General features: G+C 42.6%; 1 protein-coding gene across 1 annotated transcript in view; it reads left to right on the forward strand.

Annotated features, from left to right (window-relative positions):
- The window catches only part of LOC121272055 (ras-related protein Rab-8B), a 226,311-nt gene that overhangs the window by 61,300 nt on the left and 143,667 nt on the right, over positions 1–21,344 (forward strand). The window contains exon 2 of the mRNA XM_041178464.1: positions 14,605–14,665. Within this exon, the coding sequence (XP_041034398.1) occupies positions 14,605–14,665 (61 nt within the window). The remainder of the gene's footprint in view (positions 1–14,604; positions 14,666–21,344) is intronic.

A 21,344-nucleotide genomic window follows, 5' to 3' on the forward strand; every position in this document is an offset into this window, starting at 1 on the left:
TTGAGTTTGGGGTTAGGAAACTGTGTTTAGGTAGAGCTGAGGGGTTTGTTATGTTCAAGTGCTTAACCTGACTGAGGAGTATTGCCACTGTTGGCAGTGTGTTCCTGAAATGGTAAAGTTCTATTTCCCCAAGGTGTTACCGTGAACACAAAATTTATCGAGTTTAAAATGTCATGATTTCCAGGTCATTAGTGCTCTGTATTTGTGGGTGATTTGTGCATAAAATTGACTTATATAGAGCAAAGTTCGGCTTGGCTGCAGTTTATAAATTGAATAGAATGGTAAAATTGGAATGGCACAGGAAGAGACCTGTTCATGTCCATGCTGGCTCTCTGCAAGACACCTTAGCTGGTCCCACTCTCCTGCCTTTTCCCCATAATCCTGCACGTTTTTTCTCTACACATTCTTACCAACATCTCCATCGAAATTCCTTTTAACCTTCTCTCTAAAGAGAACAACTTCAGCTTCTCCAATCTATCCATGTAACTGAAGTTCTTCATCCCTGAAACCATTCTCATAAAGGTTTCCTGCACCCCACCCTAAAGTCTTCACATTCTTCCTAAAGTGGTTACAAGGCTAGTGATCCAGAGACCTGGACTAAAAATCCAGGTAATAAGAGCTCAAACTAAAATCCTTGTGACAACCACGACCAATTCAGTCCAGATTAAACACTTCTATTGGCTGAAATCAGTGGAAAGAAAACTTACATTCTGGCCAGATAATGAAAAAATAATCATCTTGGACATTTTCCTCAGGCTGCAGTTAAAGATGTGTGTAATATTTAATGTGCAACAAACCATTTCAGGTTGTCTAACTTTCCATCGGTTAGTAATCACAATTGATCTAATTTCACAGAATTATAGAATGATACAGCACAGGAGGAAGCTTTTTGGTCTATCCTGTCTGCTGGCTCTTTGAAAGATTGCTCCCGCTCTGCTGTCTTTCCTTGTAGCCCTGCAATTTTTCCCCTGTCAAGTATTCATCCAATTCCTTTTTGAAAGTCCATATTGACTCTGCTTCTTACTACCATTTTAGGCAGTGCATTCTAGATCAGAACCCACTGCAGTTATTACAAAATCTCCTCATTTTGTCTCTGGTTCCTTAAATCTGTACTCTCTGGTGTACTGATGTTTTACGATTGAAAACCATTTTTCCTTACTTATTCCATCAAAACCTTTCATGATTTTGAACCTATTAGATCTCCCCTTAACCTTCTCGGTGTAAGGGGAATAATCTGAGCTTCTCTAGTCTTTTCACTTAACTGAAGTGTCTTGTCCCTGGTACCATTACAGTAAACAAACCTCCTCTATATGCTCTCTAAGGCCTTGATATCCTTCCTAAGGTGTGGTGCCCAGAATTGCGCACAATACTCCAGTCTCGGCTCAACCAGTGATTTTAGTTTGGAAACTTTATCTTTAGTTGCCTGCGAGTAATTATTAGTTTATACCACATTAGAACAGTAACTGCACCTCAAAAGCAATTCATTTGTTATGGAACACTTGCCATCCTAGGATGTGAAAGCTGCTATATAAATGTATTATTGTCACCCAGTGCTTATAAAACAAACTATTAAGCAATTGGATTTCCTTACTTGTGAAGGTCTACCATCTCAAACTTGTCCTGTTCTTCATTTTACAATAGCTTGTAACACGTATCTGGCTGCATTCCCATTAGCAAAATAACTTCTCAGACAATGTAATCCATTTTTCCACATTTCAAGCAAAAAAGCCAGAGGACAATGAATTGAGCTGTGCATATGGGAGTTTGACGGTTTGTGATAGAGAAGAAATTTACCACTGAGGCAGCAGAAAGCTGGACCGTGACCCCTCCTGTGAGGAAATGATATGGAAGTCGCAATGTCATGCTATAGCTGATCAGTTTGGGTTGAGAAAGATTTAAGAGCGCAGGGTGGCTTCTTATACCAGAACAGCTGAGTGTCACGAGTTTTCTGGGGATTTGTTCTAACAGTCTCTTTGTAAGCATTTGTTACAGAAATAGTTTGCTGCATCTTGTCCTTTGTGTAGCAGCAGTCAGATCTGTAAATCATTGTGCTTGACCTTTGTGACTTACATTGCTTTTGGTAGTCAGCAGTGTGGGAATGCTGTGAAATAGCTTGTCAACAATTTAATAGAGTATTTGCAGTGTAAGGAAAAGAACCGTTCTGTTGAATTGTATTAAATGGCAATGGAACAAACTTAGCTTGAGATGTGGGTGGCTGCACTAAATGATTGATGTATGAGGTGATGACAATTAGTATACTTCACTTTACACAGGTTTTAATATTGCACCATATGCTAATTATTAAATGTCAGTTAGTATACTTGTAATAATTAGTGTATGGTGCAATATTAAAATCTGTATGATTTCATTATTTGGAGTCTTTCAGCCAATGCGAAGCTACTATGAACTGTCTTTATTTTACAGTCTGTAAATGGAAAAGCTTAGATGAAACATAGAGACATAGACAATTAGGAGCAGGAGTAGGTCATTCTGCCTTTTGTGCCCGCTCTGCCATTCGATATGATCGTGACTGATTCCCTAGCTCAATTCCATACTCCTTCTTTCCCCATACTCCTTGATGCCAGAAAAGAAAGAGTCCAGAAATCAATCTATTTCCTTCTTAAATATATCCAGTGACTTGGCCTCCACAGCCTCTGTGGTAGAGAATTCCACGGGTTCACCATCCTCTGAATGAAGAAGTTTCTCCTCATCTCAGTCCTAAATGGCCTACCCCGTATCCTGAGACTCTGCCCCCTTGTTCTATAACCCCCAGCCAGAGGAAATATCATCCCTGAATCTGTACAGCTGCAGTTAGACATCCTTGCTCCTGTATTCAGGTCCCCTCACAATGAAGGCCAACATACCATTTGCCTTCTTAATTCTTGCTGCACACTTGCATTCAGTGATTGGTGTACAAGGACACCCAGGTCCCTTTGTGCATCAACATTCCCCAACCTGTCATCCTTTAAATAATAATCTGCCATTCTGTTTTTCCAACTGAAGTGGACAACCTCTCACTTATCCACATTATTTTTTCTATTTGTTCATGGGATGTGGGCGTCGCTGGCTAGGCCAGCATTTATTACCCATCCCTAGTTGCGCCCTAGTTCAGAGGGCATTTAAGAGTCAACCACATTCCTGTAGATCTGCAGTCACATGTAGGCCAGACCAGGTAAGGAAGGCAGATTTCCTTCCCTAAAGGACATTAGTGATTGCGATAATCGGCAATGGTTTCATGGTCATAATTAGACTTTTAATTCCAGATTTTTATTGAATTCAAATTCCACCATCTGCCATGGTGGGATTTGAACCTGGGTCCGGAGAGCATTATCCTGTCTCTGGATACCACTATGCCACTGCCTCCCCCTTAACAGATGCAGTTATACTGCATCCGCCATGTATTTGCCCACTCACTCAACCTGTCTAAATCGTCTTGAAGCCTCTTACACCCTCCTCATTGCTCACTTTCCCACCAAGTTTTGTGTCATCAGCAAACTTGGAAATATTACATTTGGTTCCCTCATCCAAATCATTGATATATTGTGAATAAGTGAGCCCCAGCACTGATCCCTGCAGCACCCCACTAGGCATTGGCTGCCACTCCAAAAAAAGACCCATTTATTCCTACTCTGTTTCTTGTCTGCTAACCAATTCTCAATTCATGCCAATATGTCACCCCTAATCCCACATGGTTTAATTTTGCATAACCTCTTATGTGGGACTTATCAAAAGCTTTCTGAAAATCCAAATACACCACATCCACTGGTTCTCCCTTATCTATTCTGCTAGTTATGTCCTCAAAAAATTAGTAGGTTTGTCAAACATTATTTCCCTTTCACAAATGCATGTTGACTTTGTCTAATCCCCTTGATACTTTCTTTGTGGCCTGTTATAATAGACTCTAGCATTTCCTTGTTACTGATGTTAGGCTAACCGGTCTGTAATTCACTGTTTTCTCCTCCCTCTTTTTAAATAGTGGGATTACATTTGCCACCCACCAATCTGCTGGCGCTGTTCCAGAATCTACAGAATTTTGTAAGATAATAAACGCATCTACTATTTCTATGGCCACCTCCTTTAGTATCCAGGAATGTAGATTATCGGGTCCTGGAGATTTATTGGCTTTCAGTTTCAATAGTTTCTCCACTTTTTTTAGTAATACTAATTTCTTTCAATTCCTCCTCACTAGACCCTCGATTCCCGAGCATTTCTGGGAAGTTATTTGTGTCTTTCTCCGTGAAGACAGAACTAAAGTAGTTGTTTAATTGCTCTGCCATTTCTGTCTTCTCTGTTATAAATTCTCCTGTTTCAGATTGTAAGGTACCTACATTTATCTTCGCTAATCTTTTTCTTTTTGCATACTTATAGGAACTTTTACAGCCTGCTTATATGTTCCTTGCTAGTTTACTCTCATGTTCTATTTTTCCCTTCTTAATCAATCTCTTAGTCCTTCTTTGCTGAATTCTGAGCTGCTCCCTATCCTCAGGTTTGCTACTCTTTCTAGCAACTTTATATAACTTTCCTTTAGATTTAATACTACCCTTAATTACTTTTGTTAGCCATGGTTGGGCTGCTTTTCCTGTTGTGTTTTTGCGCCAGGAAGGAATGTATAAGTGTTGCAATTTATAGAATTAGTCCCTTAAATATTAGCCATTGTCTATCCACCATCATGCCTTTTAATGAAGTTTTACAATCTATCTTAGCCAACTCTAGCTTTAGTGACTGGAAGCCAGTGTCCAGTGGCGTACCACAAGGACCTGTGCTCGCCCCCCTATTATTTGTCATTTATATAAATGACACAGGTGACTGTGGGGGGTAGGATTAGTAAGTTTGCGGAGGACACAAAGATTGGCCAGGTGGTTAACAGTAAGGTTGAGTGTCTTGGGCTACAGGGGGCTATAGACGGGATGGTTAAATGGCAGATGGAATTTAACCCTGAAAAGCATGAGGTGATACACTTTGGAAAGAGTAATTTGACAAGGAAGTATTCAATGAACAGCATGGCACTAGAAAGTTCTGAGGAACAAAGGGACCTTGGCGTGTGTGTCCATAGATCTCTGAAAGCAGAGGGGCATGTTAGTGGGTGGTGGAAAAGGCATATGGGACACTTGCCTTTATCAATTGAGGCATAGATTACAAAAGTAAGGAGGTCATGTTGGAGTTGTATAGAACCTTGGTGAGGCCACAGCTGGATTACTGTGTGCAGTTCTGGTTGCCACATTATAGGAAGGATGTGATTGCACCGGAGGGGGTGTAGAGGAGATTCACCAGGATGTTGCCTGGGATGAAACATTTAAGTTATGAAGAGAGGTTGGATAGACTTGGGTTGTTTTGGTTGGAGCAGCGAAGACTGAGGGGTGACCTGATCGAGGTGTACAAGATTATGAGGGGCATGGACAGGGTGGATAGGGAGCAGCTGTTCCCCTTAGTTGAAGGGTCAGTCATGAGGGGGCATAAGTTCAAGGTGAGGATCAGGAGGTTTAGGGGGGATGTGAGGAAAAACGTTTTTACCCAGAGGGTGGTGAGGGTCTGGAATGTGCTGCCTGGGAAGGTGGTGGAGGTAGGTTACCTCACAGCCTTTCAAAAGTACCTGGATGAGCACTTGGCACGTCATAGCATTCAAGGCTGTGGGCCAAGTGCTGGTAAATGGGATTAGGTGTGTCAGGTGTTTCTGTCGGTGCAGATTCGATGGGCCGAAGGGCCTCTTCTGCTCTGTGATACTGTGAATTCACACCTCATACTTTCCTAGTTTCCTTTGTTTAGATTTTTCTAGCTTGAAATCAGACTACTGCACCTTCCATCCTAATGAAGAATTCTATCATGTTATGGCCACAGTTCCCTAAAGGATCCCGCACAACAAGATTATTAATTAACCCCATTGTCATTGCACAGTACCAAACTTAGGATAGCCTGGTCCCTAGTTGGCTCCTCGACGTGCTGGTGTAAAAGACCATCTCATAGACTCAGACGTTTGCAGCACAGAAGGAGGCCATTTGGCCCTTCGTGTCCGTGCCAGTCAACAAAGATCTGACTACACTAATCCCATTTTCCAGCGCTTGGCCCATAGCCCTGGAGGCTATGGCAATGCAAATGAATATCTAAATACTCCTTAAATGTTATGAGAGTATCTGACTCAACCACCCTTTCAGGCAGAGTTCCAGACTCCCACCACCCTTTGGGTGAAAAAGTTTCTCCTCAACTCCCCTCTTAGCCCTATCTCTTACATTAAATCTATGCCCCCTGGTTATTGACCCCTCTACTAATGGAAAAAGTGCCTTCCTGTCCACCCCATCTCTGCCCCTCATAATGTTATACACCTCTATCAGGTCCCCTCTCAACCTTCGCTGCTCCAAGGAAAACAAGCCCAGCCTATCCAATCTTACCTCATAGCTCAGAATCTCTAGCCCAGACAGCATCCTGGTAAATATCCTTTGCACCCTCTCTAGTACAATCACATTCTTCCTGTAGTGAGGTGACCAGAACTGCATGTAGCACTCCAGTTGTGGCCTAACCAGCATTTTATACAGTTCCAGCATAACCTCCCTGGTCTTGCATTCTACGCCTCAGCTAATAAAGGCAAGTATCCCATATGTCGTCTTAACCACCTTATCTACCTGCCCTGCTACCTTCATGGATTTGTGGATATGCACACCAAGGCCCCTCTGATCTTCAGTGCTTTTCAGGGTCCTACTATTCATAGTGTAATCCCTTGCCTTGTTAGCCCTCCCAGAGTGCATTACCTCACACTTTTCCAGGTTGAATTTCATTTGCTGCTGCCCTGCCCACCTGACCAGCCTATTGATGTCCTCCTGCAGTTTATGGCTATCCTCTTCCTTGTTTACCACCCAACCAATTTTTTGTCATCCGTGAAATTCTTGAATATGCCCCCTACATTTAAGTCCAAATCGTTTATGTGTACCACAAACAGCAGTAGACAATCTCGTGCACACTCCAGGAATTCATCCATCACAGTATTATTGCTAATTTGATTTACCCAGTCTATATGTAGATTATAGTCACCCATGGTTACTGTAGCACCCTTGTTACATCTCTAATTTCCTGTTTAATGCTGCCCCCTACCTTAGCACTAATGTTTGGAAGCCTAGAGACAACTTGCACTGATGTTTTCTGCCTCCTGTTGCTTCTTAGCTCCACTCAGACTGATTGTACATCTAGATTTTCTGAGCCAATATCTTTTCTCACTATTGCACTGATTTCATTCTTAATTAATAACGCCACGCAACCCCCTTTTCCTTTTTGCCTGTCTGTCCTAAATATCATGTACCCTTGGATATTCTGTTCCCAGCCTTGGTCACCTTGCAACCATCTCTCTGTAATTGCAGTAATATCTAATCTGTTTACCTCTATTTGCACTGTTAGTTCGTCTACCTTATTGTGAATGCTCCATACATTCAGATACAGTGCCTTTAGACTTGTCTTTTCAACAATTTTACTCACTTTCTTTTGCACTATGGCCCTATTTGCTGCTAGCCCTTGTTTCCTCTGACTTCCACTATTGCTTTCTCCTGTTCTGTCTTTCATTCCTATTTTTGTTTCCCTCTCTTGTGTCTCCCCGCTCAAGTTCCCACCCCCCTGCCAGTCTAGTTTAAACCCTCCCCCACAGTGTTAGCAGATACCCCTGCGAAGATGTTGGTCCTGGTCCTGCTGTGGTGCAACTCACCCAGCTTGTACAGGTCCCATATTCCCCAGAATTCATCCCAATGCCTCAGGAATCTAAATCCCTCCCTGTTACAGGTGAAAGGGAAGGCTAGGGGCCATGACACATGCCTTTTCACCGCTGGTACCTCAAAACCAGCCTAGACTGCTAGGATAATAGCACCTTAATTTTAACCTGGATAGAAAACAATGCAGAATTGAGCTAAAGTTATAAGTTCTGGCCAGCTCACATTGTGGGAAATGCCACACTGAGCAAGAGGGGTTTGAAGTTCAACGCATGTTGGGGCTAGGTAAAAGCACAATAAAATGACATTTAAGCTTAAAAAAAAATCATTGCCCCATTATGCTCCACATGCAGGCTAACAGTGTTATATGGATCTCCCTCTGACATTCTCTTAATTTACTCCTGGTGGCCATGCCTTCAATCTCCCAAGTCCTAAACTCTGGAATTATCACCTGAAACCTTTCTATCTCATGACCTCCCTGCTCCTTTGAAACACCTCTTTGACTTGGGGGTAGTTCCTGATTGGAGTGTACTTGTGCGATATTCCTGCACCTGTAATGGAAGTCACATGCATGACTTTGCAGAAATGGTACATGCAGGAACCTTATTGAGTGTCTGGAATTCGCTGCCAGAGGAGGTGGTGGAAGCAGGTATGATCGTGGTGTTTAAAAGGCAGCTTGACAAATACTTGAATAGGATGGGAATACAGGGATACGGACCCTGGAAGTGCAAAATGTTTGTTTGACAGGCAATATGATCAGCACAGGCTTGGAGGGCCGAAGGGCCTGTTCCTGTGCTGTACTTTTCTTTGTTCTTTGTTCTTATGAGTGCCATTGCTGCTGAGTCCAGCCTACTCAACAAATGAAGCAGAATAGGAATTAACATTCATTACTGAGCCAGTCCCTTTGGAAGCAAGCTCAGTAATGCAAAAAAAAAATTATTGTCCACAGCCATTTAATGTCCATTTTCTTATGTTATGTTAAATGCAACAGATGAAAGATCAGTTTTTGAACCACTCCGCAGTGTTTGGGGCTTTGTAAGCCCAATGTCCATCACAATTCAATGCAACAAACTTCATTAAAGTTTGATCGTCCACTTGATGCAAATCCAGGCATGGTATTCATCTTTTGCTGTTTATCTTATAAATAAATGAATTGAGGGAATGAACAAAATGCAAACTGTCTCTTGCTGTGATTCGGTTTATCCTGTGAGTAACTTCTGTAAAGAGTTGAAGATCCCCAGCCGGTGCTTAGTTAGCTGACCTTACCTGTCAGGATGCTACATATGGTCTTGCTGCTCATGAGGTTGCAGAGTGAAGAACTATTCAAATTTACTGTTCTGCACCATTATCTGGCAGCCTGTCAGAACTGCATGTGTTTGGGTGTCAGGTGACAATGTTCTGTGCTTCAATAGCCTACAGTTTTGTCTGAGATTATACTGACTAATTGAGTGTGGTACGGGAGGGCAAGGGGTCCTGCTGGTAGAACCATTCTCAACAAAGATTAATGCCTTAAGGGTGGGAGAAGAAAATTGCCGTGATGAAAGTAAAGATTTTGCAGCATGATTTCTAAAAGCAAAATAATGCAGATACTGGAATTTGAAATACAAACAGAATGCGGGAGAAACATGCTCAAGCAACATCTGTGGAGAGAGAATATACTTCAACATTACAGGCACAAGCCCTTCAAAAGCTGAAACATGAGAAGGGCCGATTATTACAATCAGCAAAAGACAAATTTACATATTAATATTTCGAAATACAAATCCAGAGAGCAGTCCTGAGCAGCAGCATATATTTAATCAAATGCCTCGGTTCTGTCTGCAAATGTTACCTGTGCTACCTGTGGCTCGCATTTAACTTTACTGGAACAGTATATAAAGCCACAGTAAACTGTAAGAACGATATCTCACTCTTCTACACTCCCTGTAATCCTCTTTTCCGAACATCAATTTACGTAACTTCAACTCTATCCTTGTATTCAAGCCTGTTTTATTTGCATAACCAACATTATCATGCGTCTCAATCTCTTTGTCTCTCAATCACCCTAACTCCAGATGTTCCAAAATTCTCATCTCTCCCGTTTTCTCAGTACTCCAACCACTCCCCCATCCCTAACCCCAAATAAAAACAGAAAATGCTGGAAATAATCAGCAGGTCTGAAAGCATTTGTGGAGAGAGAAGCAGAGCGAATATTTCAGATTGATTACCTTCTGTCAGACCTCTCACTCCCCCATTCTTGATTACATATGCACCTTTTGCTTCTCTAATGCCTTATTGCTTTTGCCCATTACTTCAATGAGATGATTTTCACCGTATTGTAGTGCTGCTGTAGATGAGACCAGTTAGAGAAGGAATAATGATGGGATTTTTCCCAGCCTGTGCTAGTTCGACTCTGCCTTCACAGGCTGTTAGCCCCTGATATGTGTGAGAAAAGCTTCACAGGACATTGCAGATTACACCAAGGCTATTAGGAGAAACTATCAAGTAAAGGTCAGAAAGCATAAAAAAAAAGGCTTCCATTTATGTAGTACCTTTCATGACCTTGGCATGTCCCAAAGGCTTTTCAGCCATCTAAGTACTTAGCCACTGTTGTAACATAGGAGACAAGGCACCTGTTTAACTCAGTCAGCTGCCACAAGCAGCAATGTGTTAATGACCATTGGTGCTGTTCATTGAACATTAAATGTGGCCAAGAAGCCAGTAAGATCTCTCCTATTACGAAGAAGGAAAGATCTGACAGCAAAACTGCCTAGATCCACCTTCCTGTTTGAGAATAGTCGTAGTGCAAGCTGCTGCATCCCCTTAGCCTGTATTGCAATGTGATGTCATGGGAGCAAGAAATAGGAAGGAAGTGGAAGTGAGTCATCTGCTTAAGTATTCATAGCATGGTGCAGCAGCTATGCTATGGATGCTCACTCTGTGGAGGGAAGGGTAATCTACCAGTATTGTAATCTGCTTGTGTACTTTGAAAGATATTGCCTTGCCCCAGAGGGAAGTCCCAGTAAGATTGAACACCAGTTCTTAACTGGTAATCGAAGATTAGTTCTAAACTGGTAGCCTAGTAGGAAGTGCCAGCAAAACTGGTGATATTGCCATTAGTACTGGTCTGAACTAGTTAATTTGCCAGTTTATCCAGTGGTCTATCATGAGATGCATTTACTGCTGGTGCACTTCTATGTTGCAGGCTTGAGGATCAACTGATGTCAATAATCAGCTGGAAGTACACAGTGCATTTCTGGTGTGTGCGCGCTGGGTAAATAAATTTGATTCAACAGAATTTAGTGCTACATCTCCATACGTCTAGACAAAACACTCAGACAAAAGTTGGAAAAAGAGCTGTGTAAATTTTATTGTGGGGGGAAAAAAGGACAAACACAACTAAAATACAGACACAATCTACATTTTGTGATCAACTCCAGACAAAGCATGCAGCATAAAAGTTTGAGTAAAAGCCATGCAAATTTTGAGAGAATCATTATCTTCCCAATTGTACAGTTTCTCGACCTGCATGCTCCTTTCCCAGTCATGTTGATCATTGCTGGGGCTGCACCCTGTGTATGCTTGGGCAGTGCTATCATACTGAGAGGCTGGTGCATTCCTCTTGTGCAACTGGAAGTAAAGTAAAAGCTTTATTACTTTTATGTCAGAGGTTGGGGTTCATTTGCACAGCCCCAATAAATGTATTTTTCAGATCAGAGGGCTGCTGCATTAGTCAGCATTGAAAGAGATGTGGCAGGTAACTTTAAATTACAACATGATAAAAGCTCTGAAGAAGAGGCAGACAGACTCGAAGTGTTAACTCTTTCTCACTACCATTTTCAGATCTAAGTTTTTCTGGTTTTATAACTTTAAATTAGTTAGATAAACAAATGTAGACCCTGGCTGAAGACTGCAAGGATTTCCTCTTGGAGGTCGGCATTAAGCCTGGAAAGATTTATTTTTGTTCATTCATTTATTGCCCTATCTCTGATTGCCCTTGTTCGGAGGGCATTTAAGAGTCAACCGCATTGCAATGAGTCTGGAGTCACATGTAGGTCAGACCAGGTAAGGATGACAGATTTCCTTCCCTACAGGATATTGATGGGTTTTTACAACAATTGACAATGGTTTCATGTCATTAGACTTTTAATTCCAGATTTTTACTGAATTTGCATTTCAAACCTGGGTCCCCGGAGCGTTACCCTCAGTCTCTGGATTACTAGTCCAGCGACAATACCACTATGCCATCTCCTCCCCACCTTTTCCTGGAGGGCTGCATTCTCTGCTTCCAACCTCCTGATCTTATTCAGCTGCTCTTTTTGGCACTGGGCAGATTCCACCACCTGTCCTGGGCTGGGGCTGGAGCCCGAACTGACCTTCACCATTTGCAGCATTAAATCGGGCAGGAGTTGCTGACTCAGAGCACTCTTGTGGATAGCACAAGGACAGGATATCAACTCGATCGCTATCTTGCTTTGATCCTCACAGCTAGGCCGGTTTTGGTGCTGCTTCCAGTCTCATCTCCTTGCTTCCTCCGCCATTGTTGCTAGCTTTGCCTTCACCTCCGCTGCTCCCTCTGCCTCCACTACTGCAGCTGCCATCTCAGTCTCCTTGGGTGCCTCTGCCTCAGCTGCTGACTCTGCTGCTGCTGTTGCCGCTGACACGCCGCCCTCGGGCCTCCACAGCAGCTGCTGTCCCTACCTTGGCATCCTCCCACCTCTGCTTCAGCTGCCACCTCCTTTGTCACTGTCGCCTCTCCATCTTCCATTGCCTCAGCTGGCGCTGTTGCTACCATCACCACCTCCTCCACCATTGTTACCACTTCTGCTGCCTGTAATGTTGCCCCCGCCTCTGTTGCTGTTGCTGAGCCTCCATCTCCTTCACTGACTCAGCCTCTCTTTCCTCCTCCACTGTTCACACTTCCTCCGCCATTGTTGCTGACTCCGCTGCCATTTTCTCTGCTGCTGTTGTTGTCGCCTCCACCACTGTTGCCAACCCTGCTAGGGCGACCAGCTCTGGGGGAGAAAAAAATAAGGGACACTTCACTGAGGGTGTGGTTTTCTGGCAAAACCAGAGCAGTGGTTCACCCCAACCCCAATTCCAATTTTCTACTTCCCTTGCTGGGAGTCGGACCACCCAACCCCAGGCTTGCCTGGACCCCCCTCCCCCTCAGGACTGCTGGAAATGTTCCTTTTGGGATAATATTGATGAAAAAAGTACATACTTTATTATATTAATCTTGTTGATAGATGGGTTGGTCAGTACCACACTAAGCTGCTACCTTTCTATAACTATTGCTGAGCTGGCACCCAGTTTGAAATATCTTGAGATAGATACATCATACCTGATTGCCTCAAAATTTATTTGAAAGTGGTTTGCAGAATTTAGATTTACCTGGAAAGGTGCCCATTGGTTCTGTTTTCCTTTGGCAGATTTGACGTCTTCAAAAATAGCTCCCAGCTTCAACTTTGATTGGCTTGTGACTGACCCAGTGCCCCCAGTCTTGGGCCATGTGTATGGATGCCACTGACCGCAACTTTGGAGCACCAAGTTAGGGCTGAGTGGCACTGCTGGCACAGACCCCCCTCCCCCACCACACTCTGCCCCTCCCAGGACTTCCTCAGCCCCAATGCTGCACTGCCATTTCCGCCAATGTGTTGCATGTTCTCCCATGATGGCCACTTGCACAGTTGGAGTGCACCCCGACCTTGTTTTAGAAAGAGCTGGGGGTGGGGGGGGGGGGGGGGGGGGGGGGGTGCTGCAATCTGGGTGGGTGGAGAAGTAGAGCTGGGGATTTGGGGAAAAGAGAGCTGGGGGACAGAGGGGGCAGGAGAGGTGTGAGGGAGTTGCTGCAATTGTGGGGAGGAAGGGCAGAATTGGTGCATTTGGAGAAGACACTGTATAAAACACAAGGTCATTGGCCACAGGAATGGGGAGGGGGAGACAGGGAGAGAGAGATGGATGGGGTGGTGAGAGACAGACAGCTGTAGGGGACAGAAGGGGATGAGAGAGAGAGGTTTTCACTGATTCTAGTAAAAATAACAACTGGTGAACAGGTTCCAGCTGAAGTTGGCTGGAAAGTACTGGTGCCAACTTAACAACTGGGAGTCCCTGCAGATTTCTGATGAGTCCAGTAGAAATTGCCAGTTAATTGGTTGCCTCCAGTAAAATTCAACTGAGACCAGTTCAATCTTGAACTGGTCTTAACTTTTTTAAACTTCACATTTCGGCCATTTCACAATTTCCAAGCATAGTTCCATCATGCTTTATGCAGCCACTCTTATTAACCTTTACTTTGTGATGTGAGCTTCAGCATAATTCTGAATGTTGCATTATTGCTAGTTATTAAAAGTACATCTCAATAGTAACTCACTCAACTACAGAAATAGCACCGAGATTTATGTACTATGAATCTATGCCAGGTTGCTTTTTTGGTGAACAGGTTCCAGCTGAAGTTGGCTGGAAAGTACTGGTGCCAACTTAACAACTGGGAGTCCCTGCAGATTTCTGATGAGTCCAGTAGAAATTGCCAGTTAATTGGTTGCCTCCAGTAAAATTCAACTGAGACCAGTTCAATCTTGAACTGGTCTTAACTTTTTTAAACTTCACATTTCGGCCATTTCACAATTTCCAAGCATAGTTCCATCATGCTTTATGCAGCCACTCTTATTAACCTTTACTTTGTGATGTGAGCTTCAGCATAATTCTGAATGTTGCATTATTGCTAGTTATTAAAAGTACATCTCAATAGTAACTCACTCAACTACAGAAATATCACCGAGATTTATGTACTATGAATCTATGCCAGGTTGCTTTTTTGTGGGATTCCATGTGGAGAGATTCAGCTTGACCAACAGGAGAGAGTATTGTTAATGGACTTCAAAAGGTTCTTTCATTGCAAAGTATTTTACATTTTGTATTCATTTGGCACTTTCTATTACAGGAATTGATTTCAAAATACGAACAGTAGAACTCGATGGGAAGAAAATAAAGCTACAGATATGGTGAGTACTGATAGTTCACTATGAACATAACCAAGTGAAAATTGTTTCTGTTGAATCAAATGTTGGATTTACTGATCTAAATCTCAAAATTAAGCAATGCAATCTTAGATTTAAAAAAATGCTGGTATTGCTAGCAGATCTGACAGCATTTTTTTTGAAGAAAGAAAGCAGTTATCATTTCATGTTGATGGCCTTTCAGCATTCTGATAGATTCGCTGTTGATCTGAATTATCCTAGGGCTCAAAAGGAAATGATCAATTATTACTATCTGGTTGTGTGTAGCTGTAAGTTCTCACATACCACAAAAGTAAAATACCATGGATGCAGGAAATCTGAAAAGATCTGGCAGCATCTCTGGAGAGAGAAACAGAGTTAACATTTCAGGTCAGTGACCTTTCATCAGAATTGGAAAGCCTGTGTTTGCTTGTGCTACAACACTAGAGGGGGAGCACTTCCTGCACATGCACAGTTGCTGTCTGTTGTGTCATCTGGCAGTATTAAAACAAACAAATTGGCTTGACACAGAGGAACAATAAAGTTTAGTTATGCATTTTTAGTTCTGTGCAGTCCTTCAGCGAATTGCAAGTTCGTGCATTTAGTTCACTTATGATTTAGTAATTGTTTCTTCTGTAAAATGCGCTCCTGTCGATTCAGTAAATGAAGATCAGGAAATTTCATTAAATGAGATTCTCAACTTTCAATATGGAGATTTGATCTAGCTTAAAGGTTCCTTTTGGCAAAAATCAATAGAAAAATATTTTGACTAAGATATTTAAGAAAAAATTGGTTATCCACCGTGGGGCATGAAATGATGACCTCAGGATTAAGAGTTTAATTACCTACCTATTGAGCTACCCAGGCTGTGTAGAAACTTTCTGCACAAAGCCTTAACACACTGGATCTAGCGTAAGGAGACAGTACTCACGTAAAATCTCATTGAGATATCTTGCGATTCCAGCACAGAGTGGGATCTGGGATGACTTATTGCCAGCAGGGTCCCTCAGGGTAGCAATCTAGGTCCAACTAACTTCAGCTGCTTCATCAATGACCTTCCTTCCATCATAAAGTCAGAAGTGGGTATGTTCGCTGATGATTGCACAGTGTTCAGCACCTTTCACGACTCCTCAGATACTAAAGCAGTCCATGTCCAAATGCAGCAAGATCTGGACAATATCCAGGCTTGGGCTGACAGTGGCAAGTAACATTCGCGAAAGTGCCAGGCAATGAACATCTCCAACAAGAGGGAATAACAATCAACCCATAACATTCAATGGCATTACCATCGCTGAATTCCACTAGTATCAACATCCTGGGGGTCACCATTGACCAGAAACTGAACTATACTAGCCATATAAATACTGTGGCTGCAAGAGCAGGTCAGAAACTAGGAATCCTGCGGCAAGTAACCCACATCCTGCCTCCCCAAAGCCTGTTCACCATCTACAAGGCACAAGTCAGGAGTGAGTGTGGCTTCAACAACACTCAAGAAGCTTGACGCCATCCAGGACAAAGCAGCCCCCTTGATTGGCTCCCTTTCCACAAACATTCACTCCCTCCACCACCAACGCACGGTAGCAGCAGTGTGTACCATCTACAAGATGCACTGCAGAAACTCACCAAGGCTGCTTAGGCAGCATGTTCTGAACCCACAACCACTACCATCCAGAAGGACAAGGGCAGCAGACACATGGGAACACCACCACCTGGAAGTTCCCCTCCAAGTCACTCACCATCCTGACTTGGAAATATATCGCCATTCCTACACTCTCGCTGGGTCAAAATCCTGGAATTCCCTCCCTACCTATAGCACATGGACTGCAGCCGTTGAAGAAGGCCTCTCACACCACCTTCTCAAGGGCAACTGGGGACGGGCAGCAAATGCCGGCCTAACCAGTGACACCCACATCCCATGAATGAAAAAAAAATGTTTTTTTTTTAATGTGCTGCAGTGCTATGCTGATATGCTAAATGAAATTCCCATTATAATGCCACTTGGTATTACTGGCAACGTACACACATGTAGGTATTAAATTTTAACATTTAATTTCCCATGGGAAATGTTTACATTGCATGTTCCAATGCAGCATGAGACTATATAGCGTTTGACAGATTCAAACTCCTGCTGTTAACCAAAGAGGCATCAGGAGCAGTTGCGCATGTGCTGATAGCTGCAGCCTGGGCCAAGTATGCGTGCACATTTGTCCCAAACTCCTTTCTGGCAGGAGTTAGTGATTTGGAAAAGGTTCATTGGATGGAGGACCAACCAGTTTCCCTCCACCATCACCCTCCTCTGCTGCTGAACTTGGGAACATGCGAGCAGGAGGAGGCCATTTGGCCCTTCAAGCCTGTTCTACCATTCAGTAAGATTATGGCTGACCTGGTTGTGGTGTCACTGCACTTTCTTGTCTGCCTCCCAAAACCCTTGACTCCCTTATTTATCAAAAATCTATCCAACTCAGTCTTGAATAAATTTAAAGACCCAGCCTCCACTATTTCTGGGGAAGAGAATTCCACACACCTGTAGCCCTTTGGGAGAAAGAATTTCCCCTCATCTCTGCCTTAAAAGGGAGACCTCTTACTTTTAAACTCCCCCCCCTAGTTTTAGTCTCCACCGCAAGAGGAAATATCCTCCGGGTATCCACCCTATCAAATCCCCAAAGAATCTTATATGCTTCAATAAGATCACCTCTTTAGTTCTGTTAAACTTCAATAGGTATAAGCCTAACCTGTTCAACCTTTCTTCATAAAATAAGCCTTACATCCCAGGAATGAGTCTAATGTATCTTCCCTGAACAGCTTCTAAAGCAATTATATATTTTTTTAATAAGGAGACCAAAACTGCATGCAGTACTCCAGATGTGGTCTCACCAAGGTCTTGTACAGCTGCAGTAAAACTTCCCCTTTATATTCCATTCCTCTTGCAATAAATGCCAACATTCTATTTGTCTTTCTAATCGCTTGCTGTACCTGCACATAAACTTTAGAATTCCTGTATCAGGATACCCAGATCCCTCTGTAACGCCGAGTTTTGCAATCTTTCTCTGTTTAAATAGTATGCTGCATTTCTATTCTTCCTGTCACAGTGAACAAGTTCACATTTACCCACTTTATGCTGCATCTGCCAAATTTCTGCTTTACTCACTTAATCTTTGCAGACTCTCTATCTCCTCTTGACAACTCAATTTCCTACCTATTTTGGTGTCATCTGCAAATTTAGCTACCAGACAGTCGGTCCCTTCATCCTGGTCTTTGATATAGCTTGTAAACAGTTGAGTACCTAGCACTGATCAGCTTGCCAATTTGAAAAAGATCCATTTAACCCTATTCTCTGCTTCCTGTTCGGCAACCAATCTTTTATCCATGCTAATATGTTACCCTACATTATGTGCTCTTGTGGCACCTTAATGGCTTTTGGAAATCGAAGTACACCACACATGTACTCGTTCCTCTTTATCCATCTTGATTGTCAAGAATCTCTAGTGGATTAGTTAAGCATGATTTTCTTTTCATGAAGCCACGTTGACTCTGCCTGATCAAATTGTGACCTTCTAAGCATCCTGCCTTAATAATGGATTCTAGCACTTTCCCTATGACAGATGTTATACTAATTGGCCTGTAGTTCCCTGCTTTCTGCCTCCTTCCTTTCTTGAATAAAAGAGTTGAATTAGCTATTTTCCAATCTGCTGGAACCTTTCCAGAATTAAACTTATTTTGAAAGATTATAACAAATGCATATGCTATCTGTGTTGTCATTTCTTTTAAGACCCTAAGTTGCAGGCCATCCAGTCCTGGAGACTCGTCAACCTTTTTGAGGCTTTAATAGTTTTCCTAGCACACTTTCCCTGCTAATGATGATTGTATTAAGTCTTTGTCACCTTGATTTTCAAGTACCCTTGGGAATTTTAAGTCCTGCCGTGAAGACAGACACAAAATCCCTGTCAACATCTCTGCATTTCTTTATTTTCCATTACCCATTCGCCAGGCACTCACTCTAGAGGACCAATGCTACTCTAGTTACTCTTTTCCTATTCAGATACTTGTATAAACTTTTACTATTGTTTATATATTACTAGCTAGCTTTCTCTCACTTTGCTTTCCGCCTCTTTATTATCTTTTTAATCATTCTTTGCTGATTCCTTAAGTCAGCCCAATCCTCTGATCTACTATTAATCTTTGCAGATTTGAACAGTGTTTCTTTTATTCTTTCTTTCTTACCCAGCCATGGATGATGCATTCTCCTCAAAGAGCCTTTCTTTCTCGCTGGGACAAACCTTTTCTGAGTGTGATTAAATATCTCAAAAGTCTGCCACTGCAGCTCTACTGCGTTTCGCAGTACACCTTCAGCTCTGGCTTTATTTAGGTTTAAAACGCTAGTCATTTGATAAAGTCCCAATAGCTGCTTGACAAAAAAGATAAAGACCAAGACTGACGACTTCAAATTTTTATGTGGAGTTTTATCTTGGTGCATAAAACTCTCCAGGTTCCTTGTCTCACTTTCCTCCGCCATTTCCGCCAACTCCAGCATGATGCCACCACCAAACACATCTTGCCCTCAACCCCCGGCGGCATTCCGTAGGGATCATTCCCTCCGGGACACCCTGGTCCACTCCTCCATCACCCCCTACTCCTCAACCCCCACCTATGGCACCTCCCCATGCCCACGCAAAAGATGCAACACCTGCCCCTTCACTTCCTCTCTCCTCACCGTCCAAGGGCCCAAACACTCCTTTCAAGTGAAGCAGCATTTCACTTGCATTTCCCCAACTTAGTCTACTGCATTCGTTGCTCCCAATGTGGTCGTCTCTGCATTGGAGAGACCAAACATAAACTGGGCGACCGCTTTGCAGAACACCTGCGGTCTGTCCGCAAGAATGACCCAAACCTCCCTGTCGCTCGCCATTTTAACACTCCACCCTGCTCTCTTGCCCACAAGTCTATCCTTGGCTTGCTGCATTGTTCCAGTGAAGCCCAACGCAAACTGGAGGAACAGCATCTCATCTTCCGACTAGGCACTTTACTGCCTTCCGGACTGAATATTGAATTCAACAACTTTAGATCTTGAACTCCCTCCTCCATCCCCACCCCCTTTCTGTTTCTTCCCCCTTCCTTTTGTTTTTTCCAATAATTTATATAGATTTTTCTTTTCCCACCTATTTCCATTATTTTTAAATCTTTTATGCTCCCCCCACCCCCACTAGAGCTATACTTTGAGTGCCCCTACCATCCATTCTTAATTAGCACATTCGTTTAGATAATATCACCAACTTCAACACCTGTGTTCTTTTGTTCTTTTGTCTGTGACATCTTTTGATTATCTGCTCCTATCACTGCTTGCTTGTCCCTACAACCACACCACCCCCCCCAACTTCTCTCCCCCCACCTTAAATCAGCTTATATTTCACCCCTCTCCTTATATTCACTCTAATGTGGAAGGATCATGAGGACTCGAAACGTCAATTCTTCTCCACCGATGCCAGACCTGCTGAGTTTTTCCAGGTAATTCTGTTTTTGTTCCTTGCCTCACTTGTTTTCCCTTTTCAACATATCAAATGGGTTACTTGGCTTTTTAACTAATAATTGCCATTTAAACACCTTTATAGTTAACTGTTTCCTTCCACAACAGATTCCCCTATATATATATATATATATATATATGTATATGTATAAAAATCCTTTCTGTCTTCTCAAAGGAAAAGACATCCCTCTTTGAGGATCTCCAATAACTTTTCTTCTCTTTTTGTGAAGCAGTCAGACAACTGGGAGCTGCTATTAGTCCATTTGATCTTGGCAACCTCCTTATTCTCATGCATGTTTTAAGCTTGCAATGTCAAGTCACAATCTCTTTCTGTTAACGCACTTTGTAGAGTGAACATTTCCCCAAAGTGACTTATTGTCTACATGACGTTTGAAAGGTACCGCACCTGAATACCCTTTTCCATTTAAAATTTCTGCCAGCATCTTTGATATGAGTAATGCCATATCCACCTCCTCAACAAGAGTGAGAATCTCTGCTGCAAACATACTTTTTACAGCTGTTCGCATCTTTTTAGCTTCCCATGCCAAAGGGCAACATTTACCTTTCTTTCCCATGAGAAATATTATTAATCCTCCTGCACTCAAAAATCCATCACACAGATTTGTATAAGGCATGTGACTGCATCACCCAAAGATGGGAATTTCAAAACACAGTGCTCCATTTTTAATTTTCAGTGTTTTGTTTGCTTGAATAATTTCTTCAACCTTGGGATTGTTCATTTTCCTGCTCAATTTTAAAATGTCAAAACTGACATCCGGCCTGATTTGTTTGCCTCGCCAATTGAGTTGCCCAGTTGGACTTCTGAGTTCCCCTTTTCCTGTTTTAGAAGCCGTTGTATCTTTCTGGGAGGCCCTACAACTAATTGCAATGGGATTGACATTCTCCAAGTAGGATTGCTGGTATAAAGTGAAGTGTGAGCCACTCTGATTTCCAATCCAATGTATTTAAAAGTACTTCTACCTTGAACTCCTTTCTGAGCCCTTTAATGATAAATGTTTCAAATTCACTACTACTGCCCCACAAAAAATCATCTGCATGCATCATGAAGATGCTTGTAAGTTTACCTCCATGATGCCAATAAAACATTGCTGGGTCTGCTTCCAACTGAAGACATCCCAATTTTAACAAAACTGACCTCACTGA

The sequence above is a fragment of the Carcharodon carcharias genome, chromosome 32, assembly GCF_017639515.1.
Source record: "Carcharodon carcharias isolate sCarCar2 chromosome 32, sCarCar2.pri, whole genome shotgun sequence".
Lineage (NCBI taxonomy): Eukaryota > Metazoa > Chordata > Chondrichthyes > Lamniformes > Lamnidae > Carcharodon > Carcharodon carcharias.